A 17,989-nucleotide genomic window follows, 5' to 3' on the forward strand; every position below is an offset into this window, starting at 1 on the left:
GACACTCATTAAGCAACAGGACACTGAAACATGCAACACCTGCCACACAACACCCAGCCCTCATTCAGCAGCAATGACCTCCACCTTCACTCACCTGTTTTATGCACTGCAGCCGGTCATTGGTCTGCTGTATGTGCCTGTCCATAGAATTCATTTTGATTGTCTCCACTTTCTTCTACCTGAAAGCCATTAAAATCCCTCAATCTGCAAGACAAAAAGGACAATAAAGATCACTGAACATGGTCCATACACTTCCGCCACCTGAACAATTGAACAAAGCTACTTGCAAGAAACTCCTGAGCACACTGAGAGATAAAATAATAAAAAAAATCCCAATAACAATGACAGCCTGGCTTTTGCAAGGACAAGGGCATGGGGATTCTTCCTAATCTTCCTCTAAGAGAAAATACCTCCCATAAATATTAAATGAATCAGATACAGCAGAGTATTACATGGCCAAAACCAGCATAAAATGTGTGTCCTGAAGCATTTGGATTTCTGGATTGAAAATGAAAGCAACAGGTCCATTGTGGACCCTCCTCTAACTAGCAAATCTATTTCATGAGCCCTTTAAATGGCCAAGATGACAGGGCAGGAAGGACTGGGATCCACAACACAGCCCAGACTTTAAGAATGACAGATGTCCAGATGCACAACCTAGAATAAATCTGTGGAATAGGCCTAATCTTCAGAGCAAAGGGCTGCATAGTTCCTGCCTTCGAGAAAAATTGTGTGCATTCAGGTATCTATAGCTGAACAAACTACTTGTTACTTCTGGAAAACACACTCTGTGGTCTTTAGGTCCATCTCTTAACAAACAGTGCGATTTAAGGCAAATTAAACCTTCCTGTAACTTTTAAAACAATCTAGAAAATAAAAATTAAGGCTCAGAGTAGTGTTTGGAGCTCATGAACAATGAGTGGGCACAGAAATATTTACCCAAATGCCCTATTTACACCAAACTTCATAGTAGCACAAGGAAGGTCCCAGTCTTGCACAGAAACCTCTCCCTCAGGAACCTCTTCAGTGGCACTGAGTGGATTGTTATTTGGAGCACTGCTCATGACAAAAATGTTTTCCACTCCCTCCACACACATAAGAGAGAGCAAATTTTTCAGATACTTGTCTGGTTAGAGAAGCTGGCTGTTCACCATTTCTGGTGCACAACTCAACATCTCTTCAGTTAAACAATTCCAGCACTGTCTATACTCAACCCACTTGAGAGGAAGAGTGTTCCCCGTGGTGGGAACCTTGATTACACTGCTCTCACAACAACACAGACCCCAGACCACAGATCTGCAGGCATCCCACACACCCAAAGCACCAGAGATTGCTGTACCTAGCTGATAATGTTCTTTCATAGCTCCTGCTGGATTAGACTCAGGGGAAGAAATCTTTTCTGCTTGACAACTAAATGAGGTCTTAGAACAGCAGCTCAAGCTCCTCACCTCCAAGCTCCAGACACAAGAGGGTTCAAAGCATTCCTGTCAATAAAATATAATACTTATGAAACAGAAGAGGCAAGTATGCAAGTATTATCTTCTGATTATGCCACTGCCTTCTCAACAGCAAGTGCCATCCAAAGGTCCTCTAGCAAATGTAAATTGATGTACTTTATTAAAAGCCAGTTACATAATCTTATCTGCCTGTAGGACCCCCAAACAGACCTCAGCAGTCATGAAGTTTAATCTTTCAGTGGACAGCAGAGGTATTTATCAAGAGATAAGCTAGCCTAGACATGACAGTATTCCACCAGTGATCCATCTTACAAGCTAGGACATGTTATCTGCATTTTAATTGAACATCAGCACAGATGGAGAAGGGCACACTGAAACAAATACATATAGCACACAGATGTCTGTTGAAAAATTTCAAGACATGCAAACTGAGGCACCTTTTTTTTTTAAAGAAAGTCACGACATTTTTGAATTACACAATTTCATGTGTACACACGTAATGCCACTCTAGTTCTCTGTGCTACAGTTAACCATAAACAAAATCAAAGGCTGCTATCATACTATCAGCTACCTGAGCCACAGCTTTCTATAGTACTTGTCCAAATTGCCATTTCTCCCACATGGCAACAAGGCTTCTTCTCAAAGCCCAACGAGGCCCTTGGAGGCAGGACTGGGGGTGCAATCCCCTACTCTCCTACACAGACCGGGCACACAAATTCTGTAATAAATTGATCAAATTCAGACTTCAAAATAGTTCTGGTTTAAAATTCCAATGGCTCTCATAGAAAAGCACTCTCTAATTCTCACCCTTCCCCTAGCGGGCTAGAAGAATTTTCACTTCCGTGCTCAATTCCACTTGTTCTCACGTCATTAGCTCTATGGCTGAGTCTCTGGCCTGCCAGGCTCCCTCTGCCTCTTCTCCCTCACAGCATGGATGGACTATCATCCACCAGCCCTTACTGCTGACAGTTTGCTACTTTCACAGCCCAATCTCATTTATTCTCTCCTGGTCAAGAGAAGGCCCTCAGCCCACTAACTCCCCTGCACAGTAAACATTTGTTGCTGAACCAAACAGCCAAAATTGTACACATGAAGCCCCATCACACACAATGACACGACGCTTTGGATTTGAAATGCCCTGTCTCACTGCCACAAGACTCATCTTTATCTTTCTCTCAGACACATCATAAGAGCATCAAATAGAGTAATTTTTTTTCAGTGACCATACTGGCTCTAAGTAATTTCTGCTATAAAAAACCGCAGAGCTTATTAGTGGGAAACCATTATTATCTGGAAATTACTCTTTCATGGGCCTCAGCAAGAATTAAAAGATTAAACATGGAAAGTGAAAATTATTATAGAGATCAGAAATTTCACCACAGCAGAATAAGCATTTTGACACCAGACCATTTTGGCTGGAAGAAAAATAACAGCAGAATTAAATTTCCAGTAGCTACACCTACTGCATGGGGATTGCTGTACTCTGGCCTCGGTCCCCACATACACATCCACATCCTGAAATTCAAAAAAATGCCCTTTCTGTCGATGTCATCCTATTTTAAAAGTAGCAGCAAGATCACCTTAGTCGAAAATAACAGTACTTAAGATACAGAAAGGCCGTCAGGGCTGAATAAGAACAGATTTCTATTCGGTTAAGTGCAGTGCACTTATCAGGTCACAAGTGAAAACGACTTTGCAGGGTCCCTGGCTGGCCTGCGGTGTCCCTGCGTAAGACAGCACGCTGAGATCCAGGCCTGCGAGCAGCTCAAGAGACAGCAGGGGATGTTGCTGATCAGGATTAAGGGTACTGGCAGAGGAGGATAGAGAAGGGAATTTTTCCTGGTGCTTTATTTTTCCTGGTCCTGTAACAAATCCCCTCAGTTTGGTGCACACATTAGCCGGAAAGTTGTACACTACTGCTTTACATGCTGACCCCATCCAAAAGGATAAACAAAAAAAGAAGAAGTGTTCCCAGCACCTTCTGGTAATTCAACAATAAAAAGACCCATTCTTCTTTCTTTTCTGAGGCAAAGACACAGTCTCCCTCGCTCAAAAAAAAAAAAAAAAAAAAAAAAGGAAAAAAAAAAAAGCCGAATTATTCTTCATTTTTCCCCTCCCTCTAGCATTGAGAGTTTATAGCCCTAGGCAGTAATTAAAGAGGCCTCATCTACATATTTATGATGTCTCAAAAATGGAGAATAAGGTTTTTAAAGGAACAGATGTACCGACCTGTTAGCCTTTTTTTTTTAACCCTAAACATACTGAATCTTTCAAACCATTACTACAAAACCCTCTTCCACATCGAAAAATGAATGAAATTTTTCACTGGCTCCATGAAAGAGAATTTCATGAGGTTCTACTACACACTGTGTTGGGTGACAGTTCAGGTTAGGAGACTGCAATTATTATATCAGAAACTGAACTTCCAAGCAACACAATTAAGAAAACAATTTAGTAAAACGTGGTCCCCACCAGTTTCTAAGGCAGCCTGAACAGTCTCCTACAGAGGGGGAAAAAAATTAAGCCAAATATTTCACCACTACTTCAAACATGTCTAAAACCCTTCAGTGTTTGGAAAGTTTGTGCAGATTTAGTTAGTTAGCATGGATTGTGCTCTGGGCTGAGCTCTCCTCGTGGCCAGAACTGCTATCGACAGTGAGAACTCTGCCCCCGTCGGACCAACGGACCAGGGAAATCTGCTGCCCTGCAGCCAAGGAAGACCTGAACCATCACTGGAACAGGCCCACCCTGAGTGTTGAGAGACTTCATATGGTGCCTTCTGCCCTTGCTCTCCCAGGCCTCCTTCCGCCACTGCTGGGCAGAGATGGAGCTGGAGCGGCGCTCTCCGGAAACATCAGCTGCTGCCCAGCCCCAAGCACTACCACTCACCCCCTTGCTGCAGCAACAGGGTGCCATTCCTCCAGAAACCAAGTTTATAGAAAATAATCTTCCCACCAGAAATCCACTCTGAGGGCAGAGGAGGAAAGGCAGCCCTTCCCAGGCGGCAGGGGAGGATGCTGCGAGCGGCGCTCGAGGCCAGCAGCACAGCCTTACGCCAGGTCTCCATTTCCACAGGGGACCAGCCACCCTGCAGTGCCTGCACCAGGCAAGATCTAATCGGGAGGCACTTCGGACCACTCAAGGCAAGAAGGCCATAAATTAAAAGACACAGGAAATACCTTTATCGGTTAAGAAATTTTAACAGTAGGTGAGAAGGGAAAATGAAGATCAGTTCCTTAAGCAGGGATTCAGCACAGCAGCTCTAGACATCCCTGCCTCCTGCCGCCACAGCACACAAGTTGGTTAATGCTGTTTATTCAATCAGCTAAAAACTAATAATTTCCCTCAAGTCTCCGGCATGCTGAGGGTCCTATGAGAGGGCAGGCAATCTGTATCTACCAAGTGACTTTGATGAAGCAACAAGCCAGGCGGGAGCGAGGGCGGGAGCGGCTGCGGCGGGGCAGGTACCGCCGCGACCCGCCAGGGGGCGCCGCCGGGCCGCGCCACCGCCGGGACCAGCGGGGACCGGGACAGCCCAGGGAGGGGGGGGGGGGACCGGGACAGCCCGGGGAGCGTGGGGGGAGGGGGGGGGGGGAACCGGGGGGGCGGCCCTGCAGAGGCCACGAGGGGGAACAGCCGCGTTCCGTCGCCTGAAGCACGGACCCCCGAGAAGCCAGTGCAGCAGTTTCGGGGAGCCTGTCACCTCCAGTCTTGGATTTAAGAAACATCATTTACTCCTAGCGCCCTGTCCTGGTGGTAAAATTCGTCGGTCCGAAGACAAAAACTATCTAGTACCAGTTGACATTTCCCTTGCCTTTAAACATATTGTAAGTTGTTTCTTGTACTATGAGAACGCACCTCCGAGTGTACACCCAGGTTAACGCCGCTAATTGCGTGTAATTGCATGGATTCCCCGCCCCAGCCCCAGCCCCAGCCGGTGCCCGCCCGCGGCACAGCCCAGCCCCGAGGCGCAGCTCCGACAGCCCGCACAGAGCGGGCACAATGCAGCTCGGCACGTCTGCACTCAGGCACATGGCTCACATAGCATTCAAAGGGCTCCGAGACCGCTTTTCGGCACGAGAATTTTCAAAGATGCTTTCAAAGATCATCTGCTGGAAAAAGTGTAATATTTATCCATGAGAACTAATTTATTTCTTCTACTAGATATGGTACAAAAAGTATAAAATGTCAGGTGAAAAGCTGTTTTCATCATTAAACACTTGAAAAAGGAAGTTGTTTTAATAAAGCTTTATTTACCATAAGCTGTTAAATAGCTACTGCTGTTGGCTTTAAGCTATTAAAAAGGGCCAGATGTGAGACAAAGCAGCGTTTGTTATGCTGGGTGAGGAGAATAGATATTTGTGCTGTGCTGCTTTCCATTGTTGCTCTACAAATGTGCAGTAATCCCCAGAAGACTTTCTATCATCTTTGACTGCGAGAGAAGGAAAGCGAGTGTGTATGCGCACACAGCGCCCGGCAGGCACAGCTCCAGGGAGGTGGGAGCAGGTTTTTGTAATTTATGGTGGCTTGAGCTGCAAGGGCTGACAATTTTGTCGGGTTTAAGGAAGCTGTTTCCGCAGCCGTGTGCTTGGGAACGTTTTTATACACAGAGCCTATTATATGCAGGCACCAAGAGCCAGCCGGATACACACAAAAGCAAACCCACACATGCTTTTGAAAAAAAGACAGCATGACAGCTTGCATAAGCAAGCCTGCCGGACTCCTCGGGGAGGAGGAGCGGCGGTGCGCACAAGTTGTTCAATCATGAAGCACATCTGCACCCTGATTACAAAAGCAAAGGTGGTCGGGCTAGCTGGAAGCACACACACAGCACTGGGATATGACCTATACTTAAAGTATAGACATAGAAATATAAAAAAACCTCACACACTGTATAAGAGAGAGCTAAGGAGAGAGCTCCCTTGAGCCTGGGCAAGCTGGTCACCAGCCAGCACTAACCATTAAGCACATGAACTGCCTTTTGCACCGGCAGCCCTCACCTCCAGCCTGCTGGCTGAAATGAGTGGTTTCCTCAGACCGAGAGCAGCATCTGCAGATCACAGGTAATTGCCCTGCTGCAAGCTTGTATTATAAGGTTGGTTTCCCTGCATTCCATCCAGCTCCTAGTGTCATCAGCTCTGTCAGCTTGTTATCTTTAGGGAGAGCAAGGAGGTAAAAGGACACTGCAGTTTAAAACAGCAAGAGATAATAACACAAAATTAAAGGCAAAAGTGTGTAGAAGTGTGCTACTGGGGAGCCAGGGCTGAGAGCCCTGCTGTAGTGCTCTCAGAGGCTTTGCACACTCCAATACAGACAGATCTGCTAGAACATTGACAGTTCACAGCAGAACCCACTGATCCAGAGGTTTACTCTATGTACTGCAGCTTGCAGGTAAGAAATACTAATCCTCATTGGGACAGCTACAAGCAAATGAGCCATCCCTAAAAGCTTGCTGGGTTGTGCTCAAATGATTTCATAACCAGTGTCCCTGATCACTCACACAACAATGACATAAAAAATCTCTCCTGATAAACTGCCAGTCTCTAAACTGAAGCAGAATCAAGCACCTCTTCCCACCTTCTGGGCTCAGTGGGAGGATTGCAGAAGTCAGGTGAGCATAGAACAGAAAAAGGTTTGCATTCTGGCATGCAATGCTTGCTTATTTACCTAATGAAAGCTTGCTTCTTTCAGAGGTTCTGTGGTAAGATGCAAAGTATTTGCTGAGAATTCTTTGTGTCTGCCTACCAAATCCTGCAAACAGGCATGTAGTACAGCTAACATCACCTGGCTTTACACACCTTCTGGGGGCTGAGTCTATCGAGCTGCAACAAAGAACATCTATGAACTGGAAACTTTTTCCTGCTTTTTCTAAACATTTATCAGCTACTAAAGAAAACCAGCTGGTTTGGACATGAGCCTAAGTTATTTGCTTAAAACCTGAGAGATAAGCTACAGAAGGCAACCTAATATAAGCATTTTCTAAAGGTCTAGAGGAAACAGCAATGACCTAACAAAACTGTCAAAGACAGTCTCAGAAGGAGGAAAAAAGGACAGAGGAGAGATGGCACCAGCAGCAAATATTTTTGACAATTACCTGTCAAAAATTGAAGATGTTACTCTGTGTTTGCTATGCTCTGATAACAACTCTCTTGCAGCAGATAGCCTGCTATATAACAAAGAGAGGTCAAAATCTCCTGGGTCAACCCAAAGAAATGCTCCTAGCAAGAACTATCTCAAGCCCACTGTGAATTAGAAGTGAGAAGGATCTGCATTCTGACACTGAAGACCCTCTTACTTATCAGATGAAACCAGGCATGTTTTGGAAGTTGAACTGTAGCATTTGAAGGAAATTGCTGATTTCTTCTCCTGATACTACACCATCACAACTTCTATTCCTCATTACTGAGTGGCAACACAAAGAATATAACAATCCCCTATTCCCAAACTATATTGCACAAAGTAAAAGAATGAGGATAAATTTGGACTCCTTTTTTTTTTTGCCCCCCACTAAGTTTAGCAACATAAAGAAGACAAATAGTCAAAGTAGATGGTAATTTCTCCTTATTGTCTATAAATTAAGATCTATTAATCTTTTCTTTCATTTTATGAGATAAGGAAGTCTTCCTAAAACCAATGATTTCTCATAAGCCACCAGGGAAAGCATCATTGCTTTTGCAGAAGACCACTCAGGGAGAGGGAAGGTATGGAGAAAAAAAATGAGCTCAATCAGCAAAGTCTCTGGAGAAGAGAGCAACTGAATAGCTGCTTTGTGACACATGCTCCAACAATTTTGACATCAGCCATTATTCTGGCCTGTTCTGATGAAATTTAAATATTTACTAAGCTCAACAGAATAGAAGCAATATAAATTTCAGGAGGACCAGCAAAACCTATAAAAACTAAATATACCTGAAAAAGTAAAGCAGATGTCAGATGGCTGAACTTTTATAACTGGAGAAACAGAGCAGTTGCTGGCAGCCAAATTACACTGCCTGCACTGCTTTTAGGTGCCATCCAAATGGGGCTTCTCACAAACTCTCCACTTGCTTTAAGTTATGACAATTTACTGCTAGAGGGTTACTTTCTTTTAAGTAACTTAAACTAGAAATATTGGGCATCTAGACAAAACAAAACTACAGTTTTGGTAATGTTTATAATCTATTTTATCATCTTCATTTTAAGGCAGCTGACTGGATAGCCATCTATATGAATACTTCTGGACCTGCAGAATATCCATTAAAAACCAACGGATTTGGTTTAACTGAATTGTCAATACAATTGGATAAACACTCAGTGTTTCAAGTCGCCACCAAATCCTAAATTTTAAGAAACTATACAGAGAGTCTAGGTAAAATGAGCCAGGACTGGACAAACAAATCAAATTACTGTGTATCCCTCACAGAAAACTCTTCTGTACATACATAATCAAACATTGTGTGAACACAATATCCTGGAAGACTTGAAATGTGACTGCTGTTTATGTTAGTCTCAACAGCTAGTGTTCAAGGACCTGAAACACACCCAAAGAGACAGATGCATTGCTACTGAAACTTTATCACAAAGCCCAGAAATACTTTGGACACCCTAGAATTGATTTTGAACACAACATATTTTAAAACTAGTTCCAACTGCAACGCCTTCAATTCCAATAAAGTCAAATCTGTACACATCCCTGCTACTCGCCTATCTGTAGTGTAGTCGTTGCAATTCATGCTTTCCAAGTGCCCAGAATTCCAGTAAGTCAGAAATTCTTCCAGACACCTAGATTACAAAATACTGCAGGAGCTTTACACAACAAAGCCTGCTACCTTCAAGAAAGATTTTAACTCAAATATCCATGATCCTCTGACCCATTTGGTTTTCTCACCACCTTAGCTATGGAGAAGAACCATTTATCTACAAACTGGCCTCTAATAATTACCAGTGTCCCACACCTCCTTTAGAGGCAAATAAAGAGAACTTTACACTTACCATGAGATAAGTTTCTTTTTACTAAGAATCTTAACAATTTAGTTTTCAAAGGTTTATGAATTTCATGGTTAAAGATCTGTCATGTGCTCAGTTCACTATCAAACCTCTTGGGATAATCAGGAACAGATTTCAGTAGAATTTCTTCTGAGAGAACAGATCTCTGTTAGTTGTACCTCCATTAGGTCTCTCACCCTCAGGTGATAGCACAACCAAAGCTGCAATGGCATTTGGCAGAGCACAACACAGATCTCCAGCCAGTTTTTGAAAATCCTCTCAAGTATTTGAAAGCACCAACTACACAAATGCTAAACTTGGCCAGAACAAAAGCTACCTCGACTGCAAAGACTAGGAACCAATGTGGTATCTCCTGTTAAGAAGAGGAGAGCACAGCTCCCCTCATCCCCACTGCTGTTTCAACTGGAACAGGCCAGGAGTGAGCCTGACAACTTGTGAGCGACAACTGTCTCACAAACTGAAGCAGGCAGACTTCCCATTTTTATTACAGACAATGTAAACAGGAACACTATGGCCAATGAATTATTTATAGGGTGGTCCATAAATTAAGACACTTAGACTGCCTTGCATTTTTCATACCATGATCATTACTACAAAGTATATGCCCAGAAGCTCTTTCCCATAACTTCAGGACAAAGCCAGCCCTGTGTACAGAGACCTGAGCTCTTCTCCACCACTAAAGGCTTCACTTCTTCAGCTTCTCTGGCTTTCCAGTTACACCCAGTGCTGCTCTGGGTAGATGCCATCTCCATCAAACACACAGAGTGCCTAACATCAATCACAATTCAGGCTAGGGCTACCACAAGCTAGTTAAATATGAACAATGAAGTGACAGTGTAAAATCATTAATGAATGTATGACTCGAAGTTAAAGATAAAACATCTGATGCTACCCTTCCTGAAGTTTCAAGAAAAAATTTCCAGCACTCAGCCAGACTTCCAAATACAGAATTAACTTGATAAACTTTGACTGTACCTCCAGGTGACAGCTGGATAAAACCAGTTAAAGTCCAGATGGTATTTTTTTCTACTCACATCCTTCCTTTCTTTTTTTTTTTCTTGTTTAAATGGTTATTATAACGCAGTGGAACAGACCTCAAAAAGCTGCACAATTTTTTTCTTTGCTCCCAACAGCAACACTATAGACTCCAGAGGTCAGCTTTAGAGCCTTCAAGTTTTTCTGAAGCCCTGCCTGATTAGACATACTCTGGAGTGACTTTCATTGTGATCAAACGTGATGTGCTGGTGACAGGCATACAAAGCTGGCAGAGCAGCCACACTGCAAAGCCTTCAGCAGGCAGGAGTCAGTGTAACGACTCTTGAAAACAACACTTGGCTCCCCTGAAAAGGAAACAAGTATCCCCTCTAAAAAGGTTCTGAAGAACTCAAGGAGAGACATGTTATTGTGACAATATCAAACCTTGCAGAGAGTAGAACCCTATCCTACCTTTCCTTGTCTTTCGCTCTTGATTTTTGCGATCCTTGAGTGGTTACATTTTGGCACCTTCCCCCCCCAGAGTAACAGAGGTGCATTAGATCTGAAATTTGCAGGGATATATTTTGAAAGATGGTTCATTGCTTAAAAAGCCTACCTGCCCAATATGTCATATTACAGGATTAAAAAGGTTCCTGCTTATTGCATGACTGATCCAGGCAGGGATATAAAAAGAAAGGTCAGGCTGGCATGAAACAAGTCATGTTCCAGGGGCAGTCCATTTGCTCCTGTCCCATTTGAGACAAGGGAAGCAATTCAAACAGTATCAGATGTGAGAATTATTTTTCCTGATTTTGTTTCACTTGATATACCCCAGTTCATGAAGGAGGAGTTATTTAGTAAACAGCAGTTCTTCCTTCCCGACCAAAAAGCCACGTCACAAACTTGAACTACTTCAGATTAAGGACTTCTCTGACACATACTTTCCTGCCTTTCCCATAGGTCAGATACTGAGCCAGGCTCCACTGTCCCTTGTAATACCAGTCCTGAATAAGGAAATTTTTACTCTCTTATCTTTCCATGCTGTGTACCAGCTGGTTTAAGACCTAGGCACTTGCAGCTTTTCCTCCAAAGGTGATGGTGGTATTCGAAATGGCAGACCGTAAACAACTAAACAATGCAGAGCTCTTTCTCTCCTTCTTTTTTCTATACACTTCTCACTTCTAATTTCACTGTTTCGACTGTACAAAGCATAAGAAGGAAGAAAGCACTGGTGTAAACACTGTCTTCCTCCAACAGCAGACTTCTGGGCTTTTGGCAAACAGCAAAGCAGCAGCAATTAAACAAGTCCTTAAGTCAGATGAAGGAAATAACGATTTTAAAAGAAAAGTCAAACAGAACAAAAATAACCAACCTTTTTACAGGTTGGCACAAATACTGGAGAGGTACAGGCAAACAGGATTGGTATAATAGAATACATGACAAAATATATTTATGAAACACCACAGGACAAAGTATGACTTCCCAGTCCTTTTCAACAACTACTTCTCTTTGGAAAAATAAGAATTATTTGACAATTTTTTCTTATCAGCTCAAATACAGAGGTATTACTATAATACTAGGCATTATGACCATCTGTATGGCAAGACAAGATCAGAGCTTGAACCCTTTCTTGACTGCATAAGACTGTGTTCAGAAATGAAGGTGTAAGCCAAAGAAGAAGAAAGCTATACTATGTGTAAACAGAACCCTAACCTGAAGAACTGGAGACCTATGTCTGCCCAGAAATTACTTTGAATACGTGTATTTTTGTCTTTGTATTAGCAACCAATGAAAAAAAATGCAAAGACCAAACAACTCTGTCACAAAGTCTGTAGAGCGTAAGTTAAGCAACATTAATCACTTTCTTTGCAATTATTAAAGCATTACGATGATTTTTTTAAGATTTTCAATAAAATATCAGTGTTGATTAAGCACCTACATGAATTCAATCATATACTCGTTAACAATAAAAGAAAGAATCAAATAAATGGAAACCCATAAAGGTACTGTAAGATCATTGACTGTAAGATCAATTCAGTCCCTGAAAATACCCCATGATAACAGTCAAAAGTCAGTGGATCTTGGTTCCACAGAATGACATGCTACCACCTGCAAGTGTTAAAAATCCATTGGACAAACTGCCTATTTTCAAGCTTCTTCCCATTTTACTTTCTGTGAGAAGGGACCCAGTTTCCACATAACTTTATTATTTTTACTGCCTTCAATAATGCTGAAAAAATGTAGGGAGATGTGTATGACGTTATATAGCAACACTGTGACTTTACTGCTGAGAAACAAAATCATACACTTTTCAAAAATGGTAAGTGGAAAGGTATTTTGCTCAAAGGTTGACCTTATTTTAGGGAGCCAAACTTGCTTTCTACTAGTTTTGTTACTCTGGTCTCTTCTAAAGCAGAAGTACATTGGAGGAGCTCAGCTGCATGTTCTCTAGGTGATTTGTCCAAGGTGTCAACACAGGCAATTTTGAACCTTTCACTTAAGCCCCAGACAGCATTCTGGCAATTAAGTCCTTCCTTCCCTGCCTGTCACAAGAAGCTCAATGTTAATAGATTGTCCTATTCTACTTCCAGCTGACGTTAGGAATGCAAATTCCTTCTCTGAAATGGTTTAAAACCCATTTAGATACCTAGTTTCCTGGGATGACTCTAATTTATTCAAGTCTCTCAAGTACTGCTAAGGACCTAAGTCTATTGCTGCCACCTCTTCAGGCTATCAGAGCTGCCATCTCTGCTCCCCTCCTTGCCTTAGCTTCTCCTTCAAGACTTGTTCAAATCTCTAGAAAAGATTGGTTTATATTACCTGCAATTCAAGTTTTTTAAACATCGTTATGTAATACAAGTGCTTTTAATACATCACACCTGTCATAGAGTCAAGGCTCACTAATGAACTGCATAGCAACTGCAGGGCTGGTGTGCAGCTATGGGAAGAAAACCTCTGATGGGTGTTGGCAGCAGAGTTCTCAAGAGCTTTGTGACTGGCCTGTGAAAAGCACCTCACCAGCACAAAATTTTTTAATAAGCCTCCTTCCTTGTGAAAGCCAACAGATCTACTATTGATTGATCTAACACATAAGCATACATGTGCACATGGAACGGGATGAAATTCGGGGAAGAAAGAATTCATACTACAAACTCAGGTAAACACTTTGGTGCAAGATCAAACAACAAATCCTGAGTGTTACAGAACCGGGGAAAAAAGCTCACACAACTGATACTCAGCAAATTTGTCCCAGAAACAGGGATTTTCTTCTGCAGCTTAATTCATCTATAATGCAGAGCATGCCTAGCTTCAGCCTAGGTTTTTATGAATCATCCCATATACTAAATTGTGAGGGGAAAACATGGAAATGTGATGCATTTTGTTTGATGCATCACATTGCCATGGCTCTACCTGCAAGAAATTGAATTTCTAAATTAGTTTAAAACATTCATTTAAGAAAACATGTCCAAGAATTGAACAAGCAATTTAACACTCAACGGAATAAAGCAGCATTTAACCCTGAGGGCGACCCAGCAGCCTCCTCCCAGGTTCAGTGAAGCACAGGCTGCCTTGTCAGCCTCTGAGAATGAGGCAGGGCCAATAGGTAGAAAGGAGCTGGTTAGGACACACACTGGCAAGGAAAATATCAGAGTTGGAAGGTCATATAAATTGCTAGACATGGAGACGAGATGTGTCAAAAAGACAAACTACCTAACAATTTTAACCTATTGGCTAGAGCTATCTGTGCCAGCATAATGTTAACATATATTATAACCTCATCACAAAAACATCCACGTAGATGGAGGAGAACTGCAGCTAAACCCCCTCTCTTATCTTCTGTTTAGACAGGACTCATTCTAACAGAGGCTTAAGGAAGAATTTCTCTGGGTTTAGGTTTTTCTTTTTTTAATCTAAACCTAACATATCGAATATATATTACAAGGAAAAAAAGCTGGCTAATATGCTAAAAACATAGCTGTCAATTCCTCTACAGTTAGAGAGTTTATCAAAGCATCCATCACAAGCACCTCTATTTCCAGACAACAGTGAGTTTTTTACTTATTACTACTTTAAAATAAAAGCTTTTCTGAACAGTCACTGAAATATTTAAAATAGAAAAGTGGGCATTTGCTAGACAGGAGATTAACTTTTTCATATTTTAAATTGTCGGCATTTCTCCCAACTATTACAACTAACTCAATCATAATTATGGAGCTGTGATTTTTCCTCTACTAGATGTTGATGACTCTCCATTTTAATGTAAAATCAAATCATGGTATCTCTTCTGATGAGATCTCTGAGACTTTTCTGCACCACATGACTTTTACTGGCTGCCTCAAAGCCCCACTGCTTTGCAGGATCTTGTTTGTGTCCCCTCTCCCCTGGCCTTATTTGGATTGGCGTTAGAGAGAAGGCCTTTGGGAAGGCCTGGAAGCATTCATCAAGTTAGTAGGTGGGACACTTCCCTGGGAGAGAGTATTACGTTAAACCTTCAAGAATACTCTCAGGGAATCCTGATATTGTTAATCCGCCAGGGTTTATGCATGAAATGTGACAGTTGAGATTAGTTCAGAAGCATCTGTTCATAATGCCGAGAACTGAACCTCCAAGAATGCACCACACATCATTTTCAGAAAAAAAGACACCTCCCTAAAGCTTCATTTCCCTTTTGAGCCATTAAGGCAAAAATCCAGTGATTATAAAACTGACCTGTTTATCACATTATGACCCACTAAGTGACACATGAAACTCAAATGACAAACCTCCTTCCAAGTTCCATTAGGATAGATTCTACTTATGGTGGACACCCTACTTCCAGTAACTTTTTTTATTTTTGAAGAGTAAGTAAGGATTACTCTTACATTTTAGGATTATTCTTACATGTCAATTTTCATGGTAATCAGCCTGTTGAGCATGGCAATCAATGAAGAAATACAAAGCCGGCAAACAGAAAATGAAGAATTCCTGATTTCTGATTTTTTGTTTGAGTGGTTTTCTGGTTGGTTTTTAGGGTTTTTTTCCCTTTTTTTTTTTTTTTTTTGGTGTGTGGTGTTGTTTGTTTCCTGTTTCTTTTCCTCCTAAATACAATACAAGCAGCAGCCTATTCTGAAGGATTTGTAACAGCAATGTATACTCCCTCCCAGCTATTCAAGCAGGCAGCAGATATTCATGAGTACTGCAAGATGCACGTAATTATGCCTGAATGATTGTTTATCTAGAATGAAGAGCAACTGTGAAGCATCTATCACTCTTTGTTCCAGGTCAGAAGTTTCAGATAGCCATTTAAAAAGAAAAAATTAGCATCATGTGGATGAAGCAACCAACAATATAGTGAGCACCATGAATACTGAATACAGAAATCAAAGGGTTTCAGCTCAGAAGTTAGAGCTGTTTGTCATGTATTACTCAACATGAAAAATTAGTTTGGGTCACAAAAGAAACATTAACAAAAAACACTAATTCTTTTAAAAGATGCATTATATGCTTAGAGTAGCCATTTTCTACTGATTGTGACATCTATCCTGTTAATTTCTTTTAACCAGACAGTAAGCAGGATGTATGCAAGAGGAGATCAAGTACAACCTATAGATCAAGGAGCCCATACTGAAGAACTGAATAACAGGAACAGGATCCCATAAAGCTGCAGGGTCTAGTTCCCATAGTGCATCACCATCAGAAGGTCAGAAAAGTGTTAAAGAACTGTAACACTTAGATTCCCACAGCCTCTGGCTACAGAGCTCTCCGAAATGTGCCATTTCTATTTGAAAAAAAACCCTAAAACTTTGGCATACTGTTTGGTACCATTTTCAATAGTGCTTTCCATTGGTCAAGCACAGTCTGAACCGAGGCAGTATGGCCACACCTACATCAGGGATTTCAATTCCCTGCCACTATCAACAGCATTTCACATGGACATGGACGGAGAGGAAAAGGATATAGGAAAGGACAGCTAATACTTTGGAAATCTGCAGCAAGACATGCGATTTTACTGCTGTGTCATTCTGCATGCCTGTGAAACATGTGATCTGTCTGCACCAGGGCATTCAGCATTAGCACTACTGCTGGGGGTCCCAGAAAACGGGGACAGTTGCAAAAAACCAGTTTGCCTGAAGTAAATGAACTTAGACCTTTTGTCATTCTTCATTGGCTATGATAGTACAGAACAAACCCTCCTCCTCCTTAAAAAAAAAAATTTAAAAAAAAAATCAGCAAAACAAAGGACTTGGTTTGACTAACTTTGTTTCACTGCCTTGATGTAGAAAAACAAGCCAAAAAAGAAGACCGTGAAAGCTGGAATTCATTCAAGTAAAAGGTTGTTGGTTTCATGCTACCCTTTCATGCACCAAGATGAGAAAGGAATACTAACCAAATTCTAATCTCAACCAGGACAGTTTAACGCTCATTTTTAAATATGTCATCTAAGAAAACAATGAATGAGTTAGGCTTTAAATTTGTTCTTTCTTCAGGGAAAAGAAATAGCAAAGGTATTTAAAATTAAACAGGACATTCACAATTAATCTGCTTTTTAATTAACTTACTTTGCTGCTGTAAGTGATTCTGCATTTACTCTCATTCTTTTGAAAATTCCAAAGTGCTACTTCTGACCTGTGATTTACTGTTGCCGTACATCTTTATAAGCAGTACTTTAGTTTAAGTGGCAGTTGCATATTAATTACAAAGTTAATTATGTGCTATGTAATCATGCTGTAATTCATTAGTTTACTCCGCAGTGTGAAAGGATAATGCTAAATGGAAGACCTGATGCAGAGTATTTTAGTAATTTACATTTTTTGCATCAAATATTCAAAATATTAACCAGAAAACATTGTCTGCACTTAAAGAAGCCTATAAACCAGCTCATCATTATTCTAGTAGCAATTGCACTAGAACCTTTCCTCCTTAAAACAGTTACAGAAATTTAAGTGCGGTAAAGTATCTTCTCTAAAACCACGTACCCAGTTGCTAAGACCAGGGCAAAAAATCAGAAATACTGGACAAGTACAAGCATCCAAATTTGATACTTAACATGACTCATTGTCAAAAGACATGGGCTCTCTGCTTTCTCAAATCAGTGTTTTAAAGATGTTTCAGCTTCAAAACCTAAACACTGATGCATCCAGTAGTATAAGTCACAGGTGAAGATACTGGCTACAAGCTTTTATGACTCTTCATTACTGACCCTTTTGCATGAAGTACTTATAGCCAGGTAATTTACTGCTGGTTTCTGCCCAAAATCTGCAGGGAAATGCAATTCCTGTTTGCATTGGTCTCAAAATAACTCTGTTGCTACAGATCTGTGTTTCCCAACAGAAGTACTGAAAACAAATGTAAGTAAGTATTTATTTTTAATATAATGATTTTTGGTGAAAAATGAACTGGGCTTGATAGCATAAAGCTGTGTCTCTGTCCCAGGTTTAATTATCCCTGGAACTATTCAGCTTACTCTGATCAATAGAAATACAAGACCTAATTTTTATAAAGATGCTCTTAGTCATGAAGAATTCCTTGTCAGCTTTCAAGGGTACCCCCGCACCCCTCCAAAAGTATTCCAGCATTTACTGGTCTTCCTC

General features: G+C 41.3%; 1 protein-coding gene across 9 annotated transcripts in view; it reads right to left on the reverse strand.

Annotated features, from left to right (window-relative positions):
- The window catches only part of ZMIZ1 (zinc finger MIZ-type containing 1), a 337,415-nt gene that overhangs the window by 154,382 nt on the left and 165,044 nt on the right, over positions 1-17,989 (reverse strand). For 8 of the 9 annotated variants that reach the window (XM_059851282.1, XM_059851278.1, XM_059851280.1 and 5 more), the window contains one exon: positions 95-204. In XM_059851282.1, the coding sequence (XP_059707265.1) occupies positions 95-154 (60 nt within the window). In that variant the 5' untranslated portion in view covers positions 155-204. Of the gene's footprint in view, positions 1-94; positions 205-1,339; positions 1,485-17,989 lie in introns of all 9 variants that reach the window. The other variant, XM_059851277.1, reaches the window with a different exon arrangement.

The sequence above is a fragment of the Haemorhous mexicanus genome, chromosome 7 (assembly GCF_027477595.1).
Source record: "Haemorhous mexicanus isolate bHaeMex1 chromosome 7, bHaeMex1.pri, whole genome shotgun sequence".
NCBI classification, from domain to species: Eukaryota; Metazoa; Chordata; class Aves; order Passeriformes; family Fringillidae; genus Haemorhous; species Haemorhous mexicanus.